This window comes from Chionomys nivalis, chromosome 3 (genome assembly GCF_950005125.1).
Source record: "Chionomys nivalis chromosome 3, mChiNiv1.1, whole genome shotgun sequence".
NCBI classification, from domain to species: Eukaryota; Metazoa; Chordata; class Mammalia; order Rodentia; family Cricetidae; genus Chionomys; species Chionomys nivalis.
In genome coordinates this window covers 36,964,630-36,987,343 of record NC_080088.1, presented here as the reverse complement: position 1 = coordinate 36,987,343, position 22,714 = coordinate 36,964,630, and the positions used below count along the sequence as shown (strand labels likewise).

Below are 22,714 nucleotides of genomic sequence, written 5' to 3'. Positions count from 1 at the left end.
AAAAAATATTTGAGGAGAAAAAGAGCACCAGAATAAGGAATAAAGGTAGATTCTGTGCTCAAGATAAACAGATTAAGAAACGAAATATAGGGAGTGGTGAGCACGGGGCAAGATCTTACCCAGCTAAATTTCAAACATGTGGAAAGGCATTAAAGAGAAGTTTGAAGTCAGATGTGATGGGACACACCTTTAATCCTAGCACTGGGAAGGCAGAGGCTGGTGGATCTCTGAGTTTGAGGGCAGCTTGGTCTAAAGAGCAAGTTCAAGAACATCCAAGTTTAGGCAGTGAAGGAGAACAGAAAGCTGATGAAGATGTAATTAAAAAGGGGTCATGCTCCAGGCCCAGTAAACAGCAGAACTTGGCAGCTTTGGTCATGTGATTTGATAGAAGAAACGAGACAGGCAGTGACACATGCCTTTAATCCCAGCACTTGGCAGGCGGAGGCACGTGTATCTCTGAGTTTGAGGGCAGCCTGGCCTACAAGAGCTAGTTCCAGGAGAGGCACAAAAGCTACAAAGAGAAACCCTGTCTCAAAAAAACAAAACAAAACAAAACAAAAAAAAAAAAAAAAAAAAAAAAAGAAGAAGAAACCAATTATGCAATTTGCCTCCAACCCTTAAGAAAGCTGCTGAGGTCAGGCATGAATCAGGGGTGTCTCTGAATGGAGGCTTAGTAGTGAGGCCATTGCATGAAGTTATGAAGTTGAAGCCTGGATTGCCTTGGCAAATCCAAGATATTAAAGATGCCAGAGTTGTGGAATGCCTGACAAAAAGATGTGGAGAGCATTTTGACATTAGAGATGGAGATGCAGAGTTTGGAGTTTGTTCAGATGGTTTTTGGTCCAGTATTTCCTTGCTATGCTTCCTTCCCTGTGTTTTCAGAATGGTAATGTGTATCCTGTGCCATTATATGTTGGAAGTATGTGATCTTTTTGATTTTTACAGGTTATTACAGTTAAGAGATTGTAATGCCTCTCTTGAAATAAATTTGAGAATTTTATAGACTATGGGGACTTTTGTAGTTCAACTGAATGCATTTTTAAATTATGATAGGGCTATAAGCATTTGCAGGCCAGGGAGTGGAATGTGGTGTTTGAATGGAAATGTCCCCCAAAGGGAGCAACACTATTAGGAGGTGTGGCCTTGTTGGAGTAGGTGTGGCCTTATTGGAGGAAGTACATTGCTGTGGGGGTGGGCTTCGAGGTCTTTTTCTCAAGTTTCACTCAGTTTGACAGTGAATTGACTTCCTGTTGCCTGCAAGACACTTGGCTTTCTCCACCACCATGCTGCCTGCCAGCCTTCCACCATGCTCCCCACGATGATGATAATGGACTGAATCTTCGAACTGTAAGCGAGCCACCACAATTAAATGTTTCCTTTAAAAGAGGTGCTGCAGTCATTGTGTCTAATCACAGCAATAGTAACCCTAAGACAAGCCTCATACAGCTAAAGTAGAAAGTCTGCAAGGAGCTGTCATTACCTGCGAGAACACACACACAGGTGCATCACACACGCATGCACACATCACACACATGCACAAAACTACACACACACACACGAAAAACAGTTTTCAGCAGAAAATATGGTACTAACAATTAAATAAAACTCATCTAAGTCATCATTGGAAACTTCTTCAGGTCTCTAAAACTTATTCCTATGTGTTGAGTTTTAGCTGAGCACCACAAAAAACACATTTTAAAATTGTGTTTAGGCTGGAGAGGATGATGTTAGCTGGGAAACACTGCCCTCTTCACTGCAGAGGCAAGAGGACTAAGTGTGAGAGCCCTCTCATCTAGGCTACCTAGCCAGCCTCTGTTCTTAAAAATAGGTTAACATTGGGATTTGCTGATAATCATCATAGTGTGAGTAAAGGTTTCAACACTTCTCCAAATAATTATAGTCCCATTTTAACTGATCTCTTGTATCTATAGGATTCCTCTGTTTCAATTAATTCACAAGAAGGTCAAAGTGATTGTTAACGTCATCACAACATTCTTCTGTGAAAGATGGTCTCTCTCTCTCTCACACACACACACATACACACACACAATCACGTATTCTCTACCTGGCTGAGATACACCTGCCACATAGAATCATTTGTCACTGCTAGAACAAGCCAAGTTCTCAGGCCAACAAACTACTTTCTTCTGTTGGCAATACTTCCGCCTGAACCAACATTTAATCTTTCATAGTTCAGCTTTGTCTGTGTTTTCTTTCCTCTTGCCGCACCCAGAAATACCTGCTTTTTATTGTAACAGCTGCCTGCCCATTTGCTCAACTAAAATATGAAGTTTTAAATTGAGTAAAATGTCATTTCTGTCTATCACACAGCCCAGTATAGTGTGTAGTACAATAAAAGTACAAACTCAAACACGTGTCCAGTGTTGGAACTTGTAACATGTTATCAATTTGTGTGTGCATATCCCATCAGTGTAGTGATATTTCATTAGTATTTTAATAAATAAAGCTTGCCTGAAGTTCAGAGAGTAAAACAGCCCCCCTGGTCAGTCTTACAGACCAGGCAGTGGTGACACACACCTTTAATCCCAGTAGCCACACTAGTTTGCCATAGAAACTGGGTGGTGCATGCCTTTAATCCCAGCCCTAGAGAGGATTATAAAACTGGAGGAGACAGGTCTATCACACAGTCTTATTTTGAGATCCTGGAGGTAGGATCTTCATTTCGAACTGGGGTAGAGGTAAGAGCCATTGGCTGGCTGTTTTGCTCTTCTGATCTTCAAGTTGAACCCCAATTTTTGTCTCTGGGTTTTTATTAATCGTGCTACATATCAGACACCAGGTTCCACTGAGAACACCATAGTAACAAACATAAGACTTTTCTTAATGAGTTAGTGTGCAAAATGACACAGCAGCCATGCTTGATCTGTGTTATCTTGTAGTAAGGACAATAAAGGGGAGTTAGGTTAGGAACAAAATAGTTGTCAGAATTTATTTTTAGTTTTTTTGTTTTTGTTCATGATTAATCATGAATGTTGTTATACAATCGTGTGAAATTAAATCTCAGGAAGCAAATTTTATTTAAATTTTTTTCTTACTGTGTTTTGGGCATCATTTAAAACATATTACACAAATTGTATCCTGAATTGTTATGGGCTAAGGGCAGCCCAAAAAACTGTACATACTTCACATAATCTCTTAATAAATTGTAGAGAATTTGAAGCAAAAACATTAATTTCAAAAAGTCATTGGAAGTTAGCCTTTAATTTTCATTTTAAATAAGAGCTGTGTTGTTTATTCTAACACGCATATGAAGGTCTTTATTTATCAGGGGTACATGCATCACACAAGGATAACTAGTGCCAGAAACCCACAGATTAAGTACCATAACCTAAAATGGTCCAAATCTGAATGGTTGGATTTCAAGCATGAGAACACGTCCTCTTTGAAAGGAGACCCAAACCCAGCATGCTGGCACATGCCTTTAAGCACTAGGAGACAGAGTTCATCTCAGTGAATTCAAGGCCAGCCTGGTCTACATCCTGAGTTCCAGGATAGCCCGGGCCACATAGTGAGTTCCTGTCTCAAAAATACCAAAAAGGAGGAGGAGAGAGGTGAGGAAGGAAGAGAGGAGAGAGAGAGAGAGAGAGAGAGAGAGAGAGAGAGAGAGAGAGAGAAGCCATCTACAGGGCACATTACAGAAAAAAAAAAACAGAATCTTATTGCTTTAATTTCAAGAACAATTTTGACAATATTCCTCCTCCCCTACAAGGATGACCAACTTTCTTCTGTTAAGACTTCACTCCTCTTGAACACCTTTCTCACTACAAAGGCAAGATTAAAGCTATCTACACTCTGCATTCTTTTAGAAATAAGTCCAAATGTTTGAAAGTTTTACTAAAGCTTTTATCCTCGATATTTACTAGTCGTCCCCCTCCCCCAGAAACTATGTCCAGTAAAAGGATACTTTGTCATCTTTACACCATAGACTATAAAAAAGGAGGGAGGGAGGGAGGGAGGGAGAGAGAGAGGGAGAGAGGGAGAGAGGGAAGGAGGCAGGAAGAGAAAACACAATAGCAAAGACACTCAAAATAGTTGATACTGGGATGCTGTGTAGTAAAAAGAAAATGAGCTGATAAGACCCAAAAAACTGGTACTTTCAGATCCAAAAACATAAGCCATATAGTGCCAAACTTCATGTAAGACAACAGTCCATTCCTATGATTTGCTCATACTGTAAAATATTCCAATAGTAATATTTTTAGAAGGCATTCAGTTAGCTCATCGTAGGGAGAAAAAGGCAAGAACCACTATTACAAACAGACACAAGTTACTTGGCATCCCTAAGTAGCCTTCTCCTACTTAACCAAAAGAGCACAAATATAAAGGTCAATGTAACATACAAGCTCCTCATTTCTAAGCAACCTTATAAAGATGGTATCTGAAAGACAGGACTCCAACATGTGGCCTTTAACCATTTACTTGCTTTATGCTAGACATAAAACAAACTTATGGATAATGAAAACAGAAGGTATATTGGCATCATAAACTTAAGATAATTTCCATAAGGTTCTGGTACAGCATCTAAAATTACTTTTTTTTCTTGTTTTTAACTAAGTTCTAACAAGATAATGGAATCCTTGACAGCTAAGAAACATGAAGCTGATTCCAATAATTAACCAAGCCAACAGATACAAAGCATGTTGTAGGCACTCTCCCTGGCGCTAGGGGTGTGGCAGGAAGGAAAAGAAAAACAAAACAAAACAAAAAACTTTGTCTTCTTCAAGCCTCCTGAACATATAGCAGAATAGACATCTTATTGTCAAGATGAAAGTGGGCCGAGGAATCTACACTGTAACAATCACCCCCACTCCCAGGTGTTCAACTGAGGTCACTCTCTGACACTACATTCTTGAAAAATGAATTGAGCGCCTCTGGATTCAGCTGAAATCCACGCCTGGTGGTTACATAGGGAAGAGAGAAATCTGGTCAGGAAGACCGCTATTTAATACTAATCCCATAAGGTCAGTGTTGACGCACAAAGATTAAATACTAACTAGAAAACTCATAGAGAATATTAATTCCAAACAGTGTTGCTACTCAAACTCGGCATTAGTTGTGACTATAATGAGCACCCAGAGTAGGGTCCACAGTAAGAAACCACCTCACTGCAGTCCACATCACTGCCAGAAAAACACTCATGTGGTCAAAGAGCTACTTCCTGGACCGAGGGAGGACAGGCTTAACAAACGGCCTTTTATTGAACAAAGTTTCTTGGGGGTGGGGGGGAGCAAATATTTAGGCTTAAGCCTTCCAAACAGCTTGGCTTCTTTGTAAAATAAGCCTGCCAGTGGGGCGTGGTCAGTAGGGAGGGGAAGAGACACTCTTGGAAAGAAAGAGCTCCACTACCTGACTCCTATAACACTTGTGCTTCTGTGGCATTTTTTTTTTTTTTCAATCACACATCATGATTCTGGCTTTGTCAGAAAAATCCAGAACTAGTAAAGATCTGGGTACAGTTTCCTTAAATGTCTTAGGGATGTTTAGCCTTTTCTCTACAGATGCTGGCCTGGAGGATGGAGGCTCAGCCTCTTTACAGATGTGGGAGTTCAGGATGGAGGCTTAGTCTCTTCTCTACAGATGCAGGAGCAGAGGATGGAGGCTTAGCCTCTTCTCTACAGATGCAGGAGCGGAGGATGGAGGCTTAGCCTCTTCTCTACAGATGTGGAAGTGGAGGATGGAAGTTTAGTGAGAAGCTCTAAAGATGCTGGAATAGATGATGCTTTGATATTTCTAGAGATGAGGCAACCTCTGATGGTAGGACATCATCGGCAGTCATTCTGAACACTGCTAAACACAAGGGCACTTAACCTCACTTGGGAAAGTCCTCACACTTAAGCATCACCTGCCAAATGGCTGTCCTTGGGGAAGTTGGCCACACCTAACCTTTTCTGTTTAGAAACAATATTCTCTGTGTCTTTTATTCCTCTCAGCCGGTGATGCCTGAAATTGTGTCCCCTCTATGCATGTTCATTTCCATGGCACAAGGGAAACTGTCTCACGGGTCTACAGCCACAGGATGCGCAACAGAACAAGGAAAGGAAAAGGAACCAGGGTAGGTCTATATGGTTTTCTCACTCCTCACTAATATCAGCTGGATTTAGACCCTGACCACTAAGCCATGTCTTCCATTGAAGCCTCATAAGGCCTGTCCTTCCTAGCACGTTGCTTCTCACCACACAGATTACCTGACCTAACTCCTGTGATGAAACTAGTTGCAGCCAGAATTCATTATACTGTGACGAAATCATGCTCCAGTCCTCCCCGGACTAAAGAAAAGATATGTAATGAACACTCTTTCACAGACCCACTGTCTAGCTGTGGTCATCAGTAGTGAGGTATCCCTTGGGACCTTTCAACAGCGGATAGCTCCTGGCGGAGGCAGAGTCATTGTCTTCAGTGGTATAGGTGCTAGTGACTTGTTCATGCTTTATTGGACAGCATCACATCGCTGCCCATCCTGGTGGCTCTTGTTAAGATCAGTGGGTCATAAAACAGAAGAAGCCGGGTGGTGGTGGCACATGCCTTTAATCCCAGCACTCGCGAGGCAGAGGCAGGCAGATTGTGAGTCTGAGGCCAGCCTGGTCTACAAGAGCTAGTTCTAGGACAGGCTCCAAAGCCACAGAGAAACACTGTCTCGAAAAACCAACCCCCCCCCCCAAAAAAAAAACCCAAAAGAAGATGACATGATAGCAGGAAGGGGACTGTTGGCATAAGCGGCATGGTTGCAGTGGAAGGGGGCAGAAAAAGAATGAATGACCAAAATGAATGAAATTACAAAAATGTTTAAATGAAATAAAAATCTTTAAAACTCAAAACAGACATATACCTAGTTCAGCGTCAGCACCTCAGGGATAAAAGGCTTTCCAGCAACATCATCTTCCTGGATATGATTTCGCAAATACGTAAATTTCAGGACCGAACAGCTAATATGAGATGGTTTTCGCACCTTGACCTCAGGATGCTATGAGTCTGAAACTACAGGGTCAGTGATAAAAGAAAAAACCCAATCTAGTGTGAGGGAAAGGAAGAAAAAGACTACGTCCAGGAAGCCAGCCACAAATCAAAACTAATGTCAGTGCATTATAACAAAGAGACGTGTCCACTGCCCCTTATCGCAAAGTTACTTGGGGCTACCTCCAGGCATGTTCTCCATTCCCTTAGTCACCAGCTTGGCCCTCAATGTGGTCCTTAAATAAATATTACTCCCACACCCTCCTCAGAGGCTGTTTATGTCACGGAGGCCATGCACATGAGCCTAAAACCTTTTTCACAGAAATACAGCTTCCCACTTCAAGCCCTAAAATCTTCTTTGCTCAGTGTTCCACTGATGTCTATTATGAATTAAACTGACGTTTATGTACTATCCTGCAATCCCATCTAGTAAGCCCTATTCTGCCTCTATGAAAAGAGATCGCCACATCAGTGACTCAGAGACAACCACCTGGAACACTGTCCTTTTGTAAATGACGAGTGCCTGCAGAGAGCAGTACTTGTACTTCTTTAACGACCATTAACAGGACTTAAGACAGGTGGTTATGACACTATTTCTGGGCTCCAAATGTAAAGGTAACTAGAGGCTGCAATTTTAAAGGCAGTCAAACAGCATGCACTTCAGCTCAAACATCTGGCATTCGAATGATTTCAGAGATCTTTGGAGGAAAAAAAAACCCCAGGGAAGAAGGAAACGTAATGGGTACGACGAGATCTGGTTGCTCTGCAACCTTAGCGTACGTATCTGGCGCTGCTCTAGTCCATATGCTGGCTTTCTGGGATGCTCATCTCTGTGATGCTTTATTTTCGGTCCTCCCTCTCCGTCCCACAACACAAGCCCATAATTACAGTTCAGTCCCAGTCGGCGGAGTGAAACTCCCAGCAGCCTGAGCTGTACTGGCTTCTACTCACTGATCTTGTACAACTGCTCTTTCCTTCCCACTCACGCCCTTCAGACTCTGAATATCTGTGACCCACCTCATGAGACGTGAAGCAACATCAGGAACCGTCGGCTTTGAGAGGAATTCTCAAACTGGTACTATAGTTGTTTTTTAAAATAGGGCATTTGGGGGTGGAGCACAAATCAGTGAGAGAGGGCTTGTCTAAGTGCAAGGCTGGCTAGAAGTTGGCTCACCAATATCAAAAAAAGTTAAAAAAAAAATACTAGCACAGGATAGTCATCCATATACCACTCAAAAAACAGTCCTGAAGGAGGACTGGAGACCAAAAGATAAGCCAAACGCTGTCTTCCCGGAGTTCTACAGAGCCCGGCCATGGCTGACCTCCCCCTCCAACTCACATTCTTCCTTTTCTGTAAATTCCAAGATAAATATATAAGCACATGACCACAAAATATTCATAAGCTAAATTACATTTCAGCTTCTTGCTAGGGTCTCCCCACTGCTAATTCATTTGGTTTCTGCCTCCTTCCCATAGCATGAACACTCTTCCCTCCATTCTGTTGGGTCTCCTTTACCGTCTGCCACACAATACTGTGAATCCTCAGGCCCTTCAGAATGGTATGTATCCTCTTACTCTGGAAAGCTCCTGTTTGGATGTGTCAATGCATCACTCCCAGGTACAGTCCAGATCTCTGCTCAAGTGCTACCCTGTAGAAGGCTTTGATGATCACACATTCTAACCCTTACTGTAGACCTATCACTTCCATCCTGCCTTGTTCCTTCATCCTGCTTTGGCTAAACTTTAAAGCATGCTATGTATCAAGTTATACCATTTATATTCTGTCATCCAGCAGAATACAAAATCTATACAAGTAAAGATGCTTAGATACTTAGACAAGATCTTGATAAACGATAGCAGGTAAAACTAACATTTTTATAAGGATTAAATTTTAAGGTTTTATTATGTAAACATGTATACTATTGTAGAAAGTATTAAAGCACTGTTGTTGAGGGGATATACATAAATTTCAATCCCAAAGAGAACATATTATTTGTGAAAATATCTAAAATGTAGATATATATATGGATGGGACATTGAGAGGACAGAGTTCTGAATGTGCCTTTATTTTACATTTTCATGGGATTGAATGTCTGTTTTACAAAATCATAAACTACTATTAACTGATTTTAAATGATATAGTACTGTAGCCGAGTCATAAAAAAAAGAAATTGATGAAAAATACAACTAAGAAGAAATAACTAGACACAAACTATAAATATTGCACAATGGCGAATTCCTTGTTTCATAATATATGCCACACTATCAAAGCATATCCTTACCTAACTACTTAGAACAGCGCAACAACCAAAGTCACTATAGCTCATAGCTTCAACTTTGATTAACCAGCAAGAGGCCACCTTCAGCTAGAGCACGACCCATGGTGCTTCACCGGAAAGCAAAAGGCAGAGTTCATACCTCCCCTAACCAGTTGCCAGTATTGAGATGTAAAATGCAAGATATCCAGCAGTGGAAGGAAGGCTGGCAACTACAAGAGAGAAAATTCTGATTGGTCACTATGTCAATGCTGTGCCAGTGTCTTAGGGTTTCTATTGCTGTGAAGAGACACCATGAGCACGGCAACTCTTATAAAGGAAAACATTTAATTGTGGTGCCTCACTTAACAGTTCAGAGTTTTTGTCTGTTATCGGCATGGTGGGAAGCAAGGCACCATGCAGGCAGACATAGGGCTAGAGAAGGAGCTGAGAGTTCTAATATCTTGACTTATGGGCAACGAGGAGTGGTCTGTCTCTCTGGACATGGTTCGAGCATACATAAGACCTCAAAGCCCAGCTCCTCGGTGACAGGTGTCCAAGAAGACACCTGCTCTAAAAAGGCCACACTCCCTAATAGTGCCAAGTCCCTTTTTCTTTTGAGACTACTGCAACCAAGGAAATCACCAATATTTTGGGAGCCACCTCGGAGTTCTAGCCATCACTATGGGTCTTCCCTTTGTTCTAACAGTTTCAGAGAAATTGCACTGAACACCTAATGTTTTCTTTTATTTATTGTTTTGATTTTTGAGACAGGGTCTCACTGTGTGTCCCTGGCTGTCCCAGAACTAGCTCTGTGTAGTACTAATAATAAAAACCCAGAGTCAGAAATTGGGGTTCAACCTGAAAACCAGACAAGCAAAGCAGACAAGTCACTAAAGAAGTCTTACATCTACCAAGACTGGTGACCGCAGACTAAGTAGATTAAGCCTCTCTCTCCTCTCACTTTATATTCCCTCTAGTGCTGTAATTAAAGGCATATGACTCCCTAGTACTGGAATTAAAAGTGTGAGAGGCACTACCACCTGGACGTGTTTCGGCATTGATCCTGTGTAGCCCAGGGTGGCCTTGAACTCAGAGATCCACCTGCCTCAGTCTTCCCCAATCCTGGGATTAAAGTGTGTGCCACCACTAGTGGCTTAGCTTTGCCCTTCCGATATTTCGGCAAGTCTTATTAAAACATAAATAAAATACCACTATAGCTCTGTACACCAGGCTGGCCTTGAACTCAGAGATCCACTTGCCTCTGTTTCCGGTACTGGGATTAAAGGCAATAAGTGTGCAATCTTTGACCTTGACTGTGCAATCTTTCAGCAACTGTGGCCCAAGGAGCAAGGGAAGGTTATGGAGTTCAGTGCATACTCAATAAAAAGCTCAACAACAATGATACTCAGAGTTTTCTGTAAAATTTTGAGAAAACATTTCATTTTTGTCATTTTGTAAAACACTAAAATAACAGCGAATAAGTAAACAACAGGAAATCAGATAAAATTTTACTAGATAAAATGAGCCAGGAGTACCACATCCGAGAGTTTGGAAGAGCAGTCAGACAGAAACGGGTGAGGGCGGTGTAAATGGCTGCAAAAGCAGTTGTCATTTTGGCGTAGCCTAAGAATTCCAGAAAAATTCCAGTGACTTAGAACAAAAGTAAGGGAAGAAACACAAGGCTGAAACTGTTAACAGGCATCCCAAATAACATCCATAAACTACAGACATTTGGTATGAAATTAGGAAAAAAATTAATGTCTTCAAGGTCTGGAATCCAAGCCCAGTACAAGGGACCAAAGAAAGGGAAGTTTTGGAAAAACCCTTCAACCTAGACGGTTAGGAGAAAAAGGAAAAGAACAGTGATTGCCAGCCAACATGAAAAGGAGCCTACAGGAAATCTATTATTCACCTTTGTACTGGATTGAAAGGAGATTAGATTTTCTCAAAATTTACAAAGGGAAAAAATTAGTCACATAAAAAGGCCTCCACATGGGATTACTAGAAAAAGTCTCAAAAGAAAGAGAATTAAAGGAAATGGAGAAATAGCTTCAGAATCCATACAGAAAAAAGTTCAGAAATGTAAAAACTAAAAAATGTATCTCACATCCACTATTTCTTGTTGGACATAATCCTGCATAACCAGGGACTTAACTAAGGCAAACATGAAATCCAAAAATGGAGGGAGCTGGTACAGATTTGGATAGGGGGAGGAATGAGATGAGAGGAAGATCTTGGGGGCATAGAGGTGAACCGGGCAATGTCATTTCGAAATATGGACAGAAAACAGAAAACGTTTTGTAAACGTGCTTGGGCACCCTAGTAGTAGTAACAGCGAAGAAAACTAAAAACGGAGCAGTTTGCTCCAGGGAAAAACAAAGGTCACATAAGGAAAAGGAATCATAATACAGGGCTCAGCTAAACAAAATAAATTTGCACAGAAATAAAAATCTGAGGACTCAATTTTTATTTAGTCCCTCAAATGATAGTAATTGTATAAATAAGTAAAGATTCACCTATCATAATCGGAAGTTAACAGATACAACCTAAAATGAGTAAATAATAAGGCATTATCTAGACTGACACAAATACTAGACGAGACAGATTATGAGTAATTAAAGCAATTTCATGTTTAAAAAAAATCTCAAGAATGGGTTTTCACTTCTTGATTGTTTCTACATCCCACTGCCTTCCACCATGGTAATTATTTTTTTAGAAAGGAGTATAGAAGTGTGCCATTGTGGTGGTGTATGCCTGTAATCCTGGGACCAAGGATGCTATGGCGGGAAAGTCATAAGTTCAAGGCCAGCTTGAGCTACCCGGTGAGTATGAGGTTATCTAAAGAGTGATACCCAGTCTCAGGAAAGGAAGAAAAATGGAACGCTGTGGTAGGTAAAGGGAGAGAGAAACCTAGGTTACATCTTGCTCACTGGTGGAGTCCCAGAACCTAGGAGACTGCCTGACACAAAGGATATTCGAATCTTGTAGACTTGTAGATGGATGCTTTTAAGTCATGGGACCCAAATGGGGAGGCACACGTGGAGGAGCTGATACATTTTTGCATATGACTTTTCCAATAAAATATTAGTTTTTCTAATATACAAAGCACATTCACTTTACATATCTATCAGCCTGAAGAGACTTGGGTGGCATGCAAAAGCTAGGCCTAGGAGTTATGAGGCAATATCCTGTACTGAACCTGGTCACAGTGGACGGTAGATGGCCTCTAAATGAGTTGAGTTCTGTGATTTCATCTGTTCATTCAACCCAGCATTTTTTTTAAAGATTTTAATTTTCTTTTATGTGCATTAGTGTTTTATCTGCATTCATGTCTGTGTGATGGTGTTGGATCCCCTGGAACTGTAGTTACAGAGAGTTGTGAGCTGCAGCGTGAGTGCTGGGAATTCAACCCGGGTCCTTTGGAAGAGTAGCCAGTGCTCTTAACCATTGAGGCACGTCTCCAGCCCCATTCCACCCAGTTTTACATTATAGATTGATAATGCATACATCTCAATTATACCTTTAGAGAGTGTCAAAAAAAAACCAAAACAAACAAACAAACAGAAAAACAAATAGTCCTACAGTGTATACAATACAACTAAATACATCCTTAACCAGAATTTTTCTTACTTGAAAAAAGTTATTGTTGTCTGTTCTTAGATCAGTAATTTTTAGATTTTCTTCTTTTAAAGATTTATTTATTATGTATACAACATTCTGCCTCGATGTATGCCCACACGCCAGAGGAGGGCGCCAGATCTCAGTACAGATGGTTGTGAGCCACCATGTGGTTGCTGGGAATTGAACTCAGGACCTCTAGAAGAGCAGCCCGAGCTCTTAACCTCTGAGCCATCTCTCCAGCCCTAGATTTTCTTCTTTTACAGACAAATGTTCAGCAGGTCTCAGACCAGTCTCTTTTCTTTCTATACTAGGTAACTCACACAAGTTTTAAGTGTCAGGAACTGTAAAAGAAGTCTCCCTGCTGCCTGGCCCTTAACTCAGCCTCCGGCCAATGAGAATAGATGGCACACCTCTAGCACAGCCTCTTCAGCCCCTCCCTCCTTCTGCTTTGTACCTGCTGAATGTACCTTGGAGACATCTCCTTAAGGCATAAAGCAAGTTTTGTCATTCTTTCCCAACAGGAACATGACATTAATATATCAATATTAGATAGAGGTACAATTTATTCACAGGAACCTAATTTTCATTTTCATTTTTGCTATTAAAATAGTGCTGCAGTCACCAAACTCTCAAACAGTTTAACCTGTCACCAACTTTATCTGTGCAATGGGTCTCTGACATCACTAGAAACGTCCGTTTCCCTCCAAAGTGGTGCTATCAATTTACTCTCACCAGTTGCTTTTACATTTCAGTGGCAAAACACCACGACCAAGGCAACTTACAAAAGAATCCGTTTAACTGGGCCTACAGTTTCAGAGGGTTAAAGTCCATAAGAGCAGAGCAAAGGCAGGATAGGATGGCTGGAAGAACTGAAAGCTTACAACTGAACAGGCAAGCAGGAGGCAGGGAAAGCTAACATAGACTCGTGTGGGCTTTTAAAACCCACAGTAAAGTAATTCCTACAAGGCCACATCTCCTAATCCTCCTAAACAGTTCTATCAACTGGGGACCAAATATTCAAATATATGAGCATACGGATGCTATTCTCATTCAGACCACAACCCTCCTTTAGGAGCAGGATCCTGTTCATGCATTTCAAAATGGAGTTTTGCTTATCGGATAAACATAAAATGCTATCTTCCTATAATTTTAACTTTTATCTATTTGAAAGAGACTGACTTGTATATTTAAATACAGATTCATAATTCAAACAATATATACATTTGCTTTCCTCTCCCAGCTCACAGAACTATAAATTCTTTACTGTACAGACACTGACCTATTCCACCTGGCCAGACATCTAGCTGCATGCAATTGTCTGTTTCCATTCGGACACGTTTCTCTTACAGCTTTTTCCAACTAAAGCAGGGAATACTGTCAAATCGTGTAGGCTTTGGATTTGGAAAGAACCACCTGCCTTCTGATTCTACTGCTGGTACCATGAGAAATTTGATACCCAATCCTTCAATCCTATGTGTGTGAGAGATGAAGAAACTTCTCCCAACACTGCACAGAGGATTACAATAAAAAAAATCATATCTGTCCAAATTCCCAAGCACAGGACTCCCAGAAAGTGTTAGTTTCATTTTGTAATCGCCAATCTGCCAGAAACAAAAAGGGAAAAAAATTACCTAGGTGGCTAATCTGACTGCTATTTCTGTGTTTTGGGACACTTCCCTGAAATGATTCCAGAAGTTAAACACGAAGGAGAGTCCTGATGGAGGTGTTCCACCACTTAGCTGGTAACACCTACCCGCTGAACACTGGAGGTGAATTATTTCTAGCTGCAAACCTCCAACAGGTCGTCCAGCAGTGGCAAACTATTCAGTGCACAGATCACTACCCTCTCGGAACGCTGAGTCCTCAAGGAATGCACTTTCTGGCTCCACCTATGAATAAATTCTTGTTGAGGCTGCAGAGTCAAGGAGGAGAGAGAGAAAACACTACTGTCTGCCTCTGGCTGGGGCAATGATCACATATTAGCTCCCACACTATTGTGAGCTGACAATACTAAACAATATATACTCGGGGAAAAGCTGCTGTGAGATTTGAGGCCCAATTAAAATTTTTATCCACTATATGACGTTAATGAAGAAATACAGGATAATGAGATGGCTCGGCCGGTAAAGGCAATTGCTTTTAAGTCTGACAGCTGAGTTCAATCCTAGGGACCTCAGGGTGGGAGACAAAAACAACCCTGCAAGTTGCCGTTGAACATTGACACACATGGATCCATGTATATACACACATACAAATAAGCAAAACAAATGCAACTTATTTCTCTAAGCAGAAAAATGATCTGAGCCAAACAAATCACCCATGCCAAAAACACATTAAGTTTATACTGAGGTTGGTTTTACTCAGTCATCTTTATATGTTCACTATGCAGCATCTTATTGGGGACATCTACACAAAGAAAGCGCATCAGCTTGTAGAGTTCAGAGACTTGAATTAGCTACAGTCTCTTCACTTGTATCTCATGGCAGCTCTCTTTTCACTGGAGCCCCGGGTTGAGTTTATCTCTCTCTACACATTCCTGCCACCTCTGTTTTACTTAGCAATTCTTACACAGCTAAGCTTCCACTATTTCATTAGAACCTTGAGTAAAAAATGCAATACTTTGTTAAGGGATTATTTTCTGTTTTACAAACTGTCATTATTCTTTCTATGTATTTTCCACTGATGAATAAAAATGCTAAAAAACATCTCTGGCTCCATCAAGGCAGGAGTTCTGATTGCAATGCCAGTAGAGTTAGATTGCACAACTAAATCTTTTTCCAAAGACCCCTACAGCAAGAATTCACAAATGAGTGATCCCACAGGCATCCTATGAAAACCAGGGGAGGTGGAGGAATCTCACTTACAAAAGGTAGAGTCTTGAAACTCTAAAACAGTTTACCACTTCTTCTCTCCTGCCAAGAGTAAGTTCCATGCCAAGTTAACCTGGCAGAATAATGAGATACACACCTCTGAGGGCTTCTAGAATTTACTAGGCATTTTGTACTACTTCAAGTATGAATTGCTGGCAGGTCCTTATTCACCTCAGCTTAAACGAAGGTCGATAGCTTTCAGCCTGGTCATTAAAAGAGTTTTCTTTTTGCCGTCCTATCTCCTGCTCTACAACCCATTAGCTGCCTGACCTCTGTCATTCAACATCTTCAGCTGTGAAGACAGGCACAAACACCTTCCAACTTCATATCATAAACCCACCTGGTGAATAAAGTGCTACCCTTGACTGAAAAGCCACTATATGACCTCTTTAATACTCTAAACAACAAGCACAGATTCACTCTTACCTGTGTTTGGGAAAGACGATAGATACACCAAGGTAAGACACAACTCCTGACCTTCAGTTTAGGGAGCCTGTGTTACCCTCTTCTGTCAATGATATTCTTAACAGTTCACTGAAAGTCAAAGTCATAGTGCCCACTCTGTAACGAAGCGCTTCTTTATTCAAATATGTATTTTGTTTGTTTTTGAGACAGTGTCTGTTTCACTATAGTTTAGAATAATCTAGAATTCATCACATAACTTACACTTGAATCTGAAGCAATCCTCCTGCCTCAGCCACTGGAATTCCAGGATTACAGGAATGATCCAATATACCCAGCTTTTCTGGCTGTTTTTTATTATTATTATTCAAGACAGGTTTCTCTATGTAGCTCTAGCTGTCCTGGAACTCACTCTGTAGACCAGGCTGGTCTCAAACTCAGAGCATCCTCCTGCTTCTGCCTCCCTGAGTGCTGGGATTAAACGTATGTGCCACAGTGACCTGGCCATACCCAGTTTTTAACATAATGTTGAAAAACTATCATTTTGAAGGGTGGAAGAGAAAATGGCATCTAATGAACCAAAGCAATGAAGTCAGAAACCTAAATTCAATCCTTACCCTTGGGTCTTACTCCCCTGCGATCACAGGTAAATCACTCTCTATTGGGAGTGTTGCCACTCCCCCTCCATCCACCTGCCCAAAGGTGTTCCGAGTTAACAAATGACCAGAGATGCTACTGGCGATTGGTAGGTGGAAATCATGGGCATCAGATGTCCTGCAATGGACTGGAGAGTCAGTTTAAACAACCGTTACACCCCAAATACAAATAGAATCCGCCATTAAGAACTGCTCTATCCTCAGTGTCTTCAAAACTGTAAGAGGCTTCAAAGTGTAGCACTCTGTTAGCCTGTCCTGTAAATGAGAAACTCAAGCAAAAGTTTTCTGCCCAGGGTAAGTACACGATCAGTCCTTGAGAAATGTCTTATCACGTGTGCGCTCCCATTTGACTTACAGATATTGCACGGAACCCGTAAACAGGTTCACCGTGTGGCACAGCAAGCTTGTGCAATCATTTTCACAAAGTATATAAAATAAGAAGACAGGGGTTCACCTACAAAGCTTCACACTCCACCATATCCACTTAACGGAGCCATAACAAACAAAACAAAACAAAAAATCCCAGTGAAGAGCCAACCATTCTCTCTAGAGACCTAATTTTCTGGATGCCTCTCTCTTGGTATCCTATCAACATACCTCTCCTAACACACCTTAAATTCCTGCAGGTCCCTTGTACCATCTGCCATACCTGTTCCTATTTCTCCCATCCTCCCAACTTCTTTACTAACAGAAACATCCACAATTCATAGGTCATTTTAAGTCACCTAAGTCATAAGGCCCCCCACTGGGCTCTTCTTTCTCTTCTAAGGAGTCCAGTCTTTGTGCCAGTCAACTGAGCTGAACAATACATGATTACATTGTTTTTTTTTTTTTTTTTTTTTTTTTTTTTTTTTTTTTTGGTTTTTAGAGACAGGGTTTCTCTGTGGTTTTGGAGCCTGTCCTGGAACTAGCTCTTGTAGACCAGGCTGGTCTCGAACTCACAGAGATCCGCCTGCCTCTGCCTCCCAAGTGCTGGGATTAAAGGCGTGAGCCACCACTGCCCGGCCTGAGCTGAACAATACAATGACAACTGTCAAAAAGAAACATTGAAATCTGGGAGGTTTTTTTTTATTATTATTATTTATTTGTTTATTTATTTATTATGTATACAATATTCTGTCTGTGTATGCCTGCAGGCCAGAAGAGGGCACCAGACCCCATTACAGATGGTTGTGAGCCACCATGTGGTTGCTGGGAATTGAACTCAGGACCCTTGGAAGAGCAGGCAATGCTCTTAACCTCTGAGCCATCTCTCCAGCCCTCTGGGAGGTTTTTGTTTGGTTTTTCGAAACAGGTTTCTCTGTATAGCTCTGGCTACCCTGAAACTTGTTCCCTAGACCAGGCTGGCCTTGAACTCAGAGACCTGCCCGCCTCTGCTTCACAAGTGTTGGGATTAAAGGTGTGTGCCACCACTGCTTGGACAATTCCACAAGTTCTTGAAAGTTCCTTGTGAAAACTTTTAATTGATATTTTCATTTTCATATAATCTGTGCTGGCATAAGCACTTCAGGATCTGGCCAACACATTAGTTTAAATACAACAAAAGGTGATCCTTAACCTTCTTTGATTGCTGAAGGGTTAATGAGAACACAATAGCAGCAAACTCAATAAATAAAAGATGTGTTCACACCAGGTGAAGCCCAAGCAGCACAAAGCACAGAGTGAAAACAAAGGTTGTCTTACACTCCAAACAGGGAAAGATAAAGAACTACGAAAACATGTGGGTTATCATCGTAGAGACCTGGCAGCCTCCAAAGACCCTGTGTTTATTCCAACATATCCCACTGGCCTTTGTTTTCATGGGTAGTGAACAAACATCTGGGGATGGAGATGATGTCATAGACTTGCCTTTCATTAGTCTCGTTAATATTAATGTTTCATTTTTAATTCTGCTCTTAAGAAGCTGTTAAGGGGTTCTGTTCTTAAGAAGTGTGTATCCTGTTTTGTATTTGGGTATGAGTAAGCTGAGTAATAAAACACGCAATGGCCAACACAATGAGTTCAGGCAGGAGAGGAGCGTAACTAAGCAAGGAAAGCCAGGGAAAACCATCTCATCCCAAGATACGCACAAAAAAACATATGTTAGTAGGCCATGTACATAAAGGGGCCTCAGTGTTGTGGGCACAGGTGAAAAATAGCTATTTAAGTTTAAGCACCTCTTGTTCCTTTTTCATTTTTTTTATTTTTTTTAAAAAGAAAACAAACTTTTTTATTTTACATACCAATCCCAGTTCCTATTCCCTTCCCCTCCTCCCAACCCCTCCACCTCTCTCTTCCCCTCATTCCCCCCCAACCCCACCCTCCATCCACTCCTCAGAGAGGGTAAGGCACATTGCTTTGAGAAAGGACCAAGGCTCTCTCTACTATATCTAGGCTGAGCAAGGTATCCTTCCAAAGAGAATGGGTTCCCAAAACGCCAGTACGAGCGGTAGGGATAAATCTTGGTGCCACTGCCAATAGCCCCTCATTTTGCCCCAGCCATACAACTGTCACCCACAGAGGAACTAGTTTGGTCCTATGCTGATTCCTTCCCTGTCCAGCCAGAGTTGGTGAGCTCCTATTAGCTCAGGTAAGCTGTTTTAGTGGGTATCTCCATTATGGTTTTGACCTCTTTGCTCATATTCTTACTCCTCCCACTCTTCAACTGGACTTTGGGAGCTCAGCGCAGTGCTGAGACAGCTCTCTTTAAAACTTTTTTTTTCTTATAGAAAATAGATTGTGATCATTCAAGTTTGTCAAAAGTTGTGCCAAATATCACTTCCCAAATCTTAAACTCTTAGACATGTTACAGGTAGTCTTTACTGTTTTTTATGTGGGAGCTCTTTTCTTGGATAGCATTATATGGCTACCTACTATACTAATTTTCATCACATCTACTGCACTAACTCTACTACCCTAAAGCAACTACAACAAAGGTGAACCCTGCTCTAACACTAAAAGGTTTTACTGCCATAAAGAGAAACAACCAAAATGTCCCTTTCTTTCTGAAACGGATCACAATGACAAATCATGACTCTGTTTCCAATCTTGTTAGCACCAGGGTGTTCCATTACTGGGAAAAACGATACTTCAGAGTGGTTCCATTTGTCTCATCACACTTTCAATTACGCCTTTGTGTTTGTTTTTATCAGTGAAAAGAAAGATTTAAGCCCATATAAAAGAGCTAAACACCCACACCAGGGATTATCTGCAATCCCTTAACATCTGGCCAGTTCTAAAAAAGATGAGGAGTGCTAGCACATGCACAATGAAAACTGCCTCCTGAAAAGCCACAGTCCCTGCCTGTGGTGAGGAGGGTCAGAGAAGCCATAGGTGTAAAGGATCTAGGGGCCAGATTAGTCAGCCCCAAACAGGCAGAAAGAGTTCAGAATGGAGGAGTGCCTGCGTTAAAAGGACAAATAGGCCAGGGGAGCAGGCAGGGTTTCAGGACAAGGCTGATAGGAACTGGCCTGCTGACTGTTCTCCACCACTCTTATGTGTCCGTCCGCCTGGCGCTGAGCCTACAGCTTCCACAGCACCGAAGATTGTTAGTGCTATTACAGCCATGGCAGGAACCACAGCCCAGGTGAGACTTGTCAGACTTCAAAACCATCATCAAGGGCTGTGAAACTTCCAATCTTCACAACCAGGACAATAGTGTCTGAACTTCCAAGGAGAATAACCAGTCAATTATAAATGGCCATTTCTTGGAAAGATGTATTTTGCTAACAGGTGATCATAAGGGAAATGTTTCACAATTAGGAAAACCAAGGAGCACAAAGGACTAACAGCAAATCACAACCCCTAAATAGTAATGGAACTAGAACCGTCAGTTGTTTCCGATCCATTTTCTTTGAAGCCTATCACCAAGTCTTTAGTGTGAGGTAAATATAGCTCTCTAGAGGGCAACCTTCCAAGGACATGGGTTACAGGTTCTTCTGGTGCAACCCAAGTTGGCCTCACTTCTCAACCAAAAAAACAAAAAGTTTAAAGGAGCGAGTTACCTCCTTCAGGGAGGATGAGATTAAAAAACGGGCATTTTAATGAGACGAATCTTTTAAAATGCCAAGCTTTAAAGTAGCATGGGGTAGAGGAAAAAAGATTAGGGAAAGAGGGCACGCACTAATCATTAAGCCAGCTCCAGCCCTGGTTCCCAGAATCTGAGCGCTTCAGACAGATGCCCCAAGTGAGAAAGGAACGAGGAAGGGCGGCATCATTTAAACTGTAAACAAATCTGGGACGACTTTGGATGATTCTGGATGAAGTCTTGGGAAGCTCTCCTCGCAACTCTTTTACGAATAACTTCGAGAAAAACTAAAGACGGCAAAGCACCCGTGGAGGGGAAGAGGCTCCCTCGGCCGAGTGGAGGGGACAGATTGGTGTGCCCCGATGGCGGCGGGAAAGGAAGCGCGCGCTGAGAACCGGCCGGGGACAAGAACTTCGCCAGATCTAAGCCACCCAGGGCGGGACCGGAGGAAACCGAGCAAAGCAAGAAGGAGCGAACAGCGCCCCCGCGGCTCCCACCTGGCGGCGCCCGGACTCGCGCTTGTCGGCTGGCCGGTCCCCGGCTTCTCCTCCTCTTCCTCTTCCTTGTCCCGGGAAGGGTTCCGCGGAGCGAAGAACCGGGAGAAGCTGTGCCAGGGGGCGCTGCCCCTCCTGCGGCCGCCGGACATGTCCCCCGAGCGGCCGCGCCGTCCGCGGGCCCCGACGTGGCGGTGGCCGGAGCGCGGGTGGCCGCAGCCCTGGCCTGCGGTGTGCAGCCGGAGTCGGCACGGGCGGCCAGCGCGGCTCCTCCAGCCCGGCCGGCACGAGCGCTCCCCGTGCGGCTCCTCCTCCCGCCCGCGACCGGAGCAGCCCGCCCCCCGGGAGGAGCCAGCGACCGCCACCGCCCCGCCGCCCGCAGCCAGCAGGTCCGGGAGGAGCAGCCTGTGGATGCTGGGCCCTTGCTTCCCGCCCAAGCCACCCCAGCCCGTAGTCCACTTAGTTTTGAGAACAGTTACTGTAAATGCGTTGTCTCCTCGCCCATGCTAGTGCAGTTTTAAAAGAGGGTCATCAATGAAGGTCTGTGGAAACACCTGGCAAGGGGCAGCACCCGCGTGCCCTGCTGCCCTGGGACCAATATACAATCATTCTAAAGACAGCTTTAGCCAGCTGGGCAGAAGACGCCAGGGTCCCATCTGTCCAGCTGTCGGCAATTTGTTTCTGCTTCAGCTGGCTTAGATGTGAAGTAACTCTATCCAGGTGTGCTTTAGTTCTCACCCTTCACCTATGCACTACTCCCAGAATCCTTTCTCAAAATGACACTGATCACAGGCAAATATGATTCAAGTATGACTCAAACAACAAAATGTTGAAACAAATAGTTTGCTGTTGCGCAGGCGTTACTGTAGTCTGCAACCCCAAAGGTTGCAAGGTTAAGCAAAGTTTAAAATGAATTATCTGGTTATAATAACATGACTTTATATAGTGTAGCAGCTAGTGCAGAAAGCACAGGGGCACATTTTCCCCAGGTGTTTTGTTTTGTCTAAAGCCAAATTCCAGAAATCCAAGAAAGTGGAGGGGCATTTACTAACTAAAAATGTTATACAGACAAAACCCACGAAAGTAATCTCCCTCTGTGGCTGGTGGGAGAAGTGAGCAGGTTACACAGCTAATGGTAAGCTCCAGGGAATTGTAGCATTAGTTAAGGAACCGCCCAGCTGCCCCACAGCTGCTCCTTTGAAGGTTTTTAGTCCATCAACTCAACTGGATTGGAAATTAGTGTGAGAATGATAAAAGATTAGAATCAGATAAAATTAGAGAGCGTAAGAAAAGTCTCCAAGCTAACATTATCTTGGAAGAGAATGTGTATAACAGATCTACACCTCAGAAAGCCCAGAGGGGATCCAAAAGCAAACACCTGGAGCAAAATTCTTTCCTATGGCTACTAGGCCTGGAAAATAATATGTCTCCCCAA

General features: G+C 42.5%; 1 protein-coding gene across 2 annotated transcripts in view; it reads right to left on the bottom strand.

Annotated features, from left to right (window-relative positions):
• The window catches only part of Crybg3 (crystallin beta-gamma domain containing 3), a 117,695-nt gene extending 96,148 nt beyond the window's left edge, over positions 1 to 21,547 (bottom strand). For both annotated transcript variants that reach the window (XR_009056891.1, XM_057766026.1), the window contains exon 1: positions 21,283 to 21,547. Coding sequence is in view for 1 of the 2 variants with exons in the window: in XM_057766026.1 (XP_057622009.1) it covers positions 21,283 to 21,431 (149 nt within the window). In the remaining variant the exon portion in view is untranslated. The remainder of the gene's footprint in view (positions 1 to 21,282) is intronic.
• Positions 21,548 to 22,714: the final 1,167 nt, after the last annotated feature.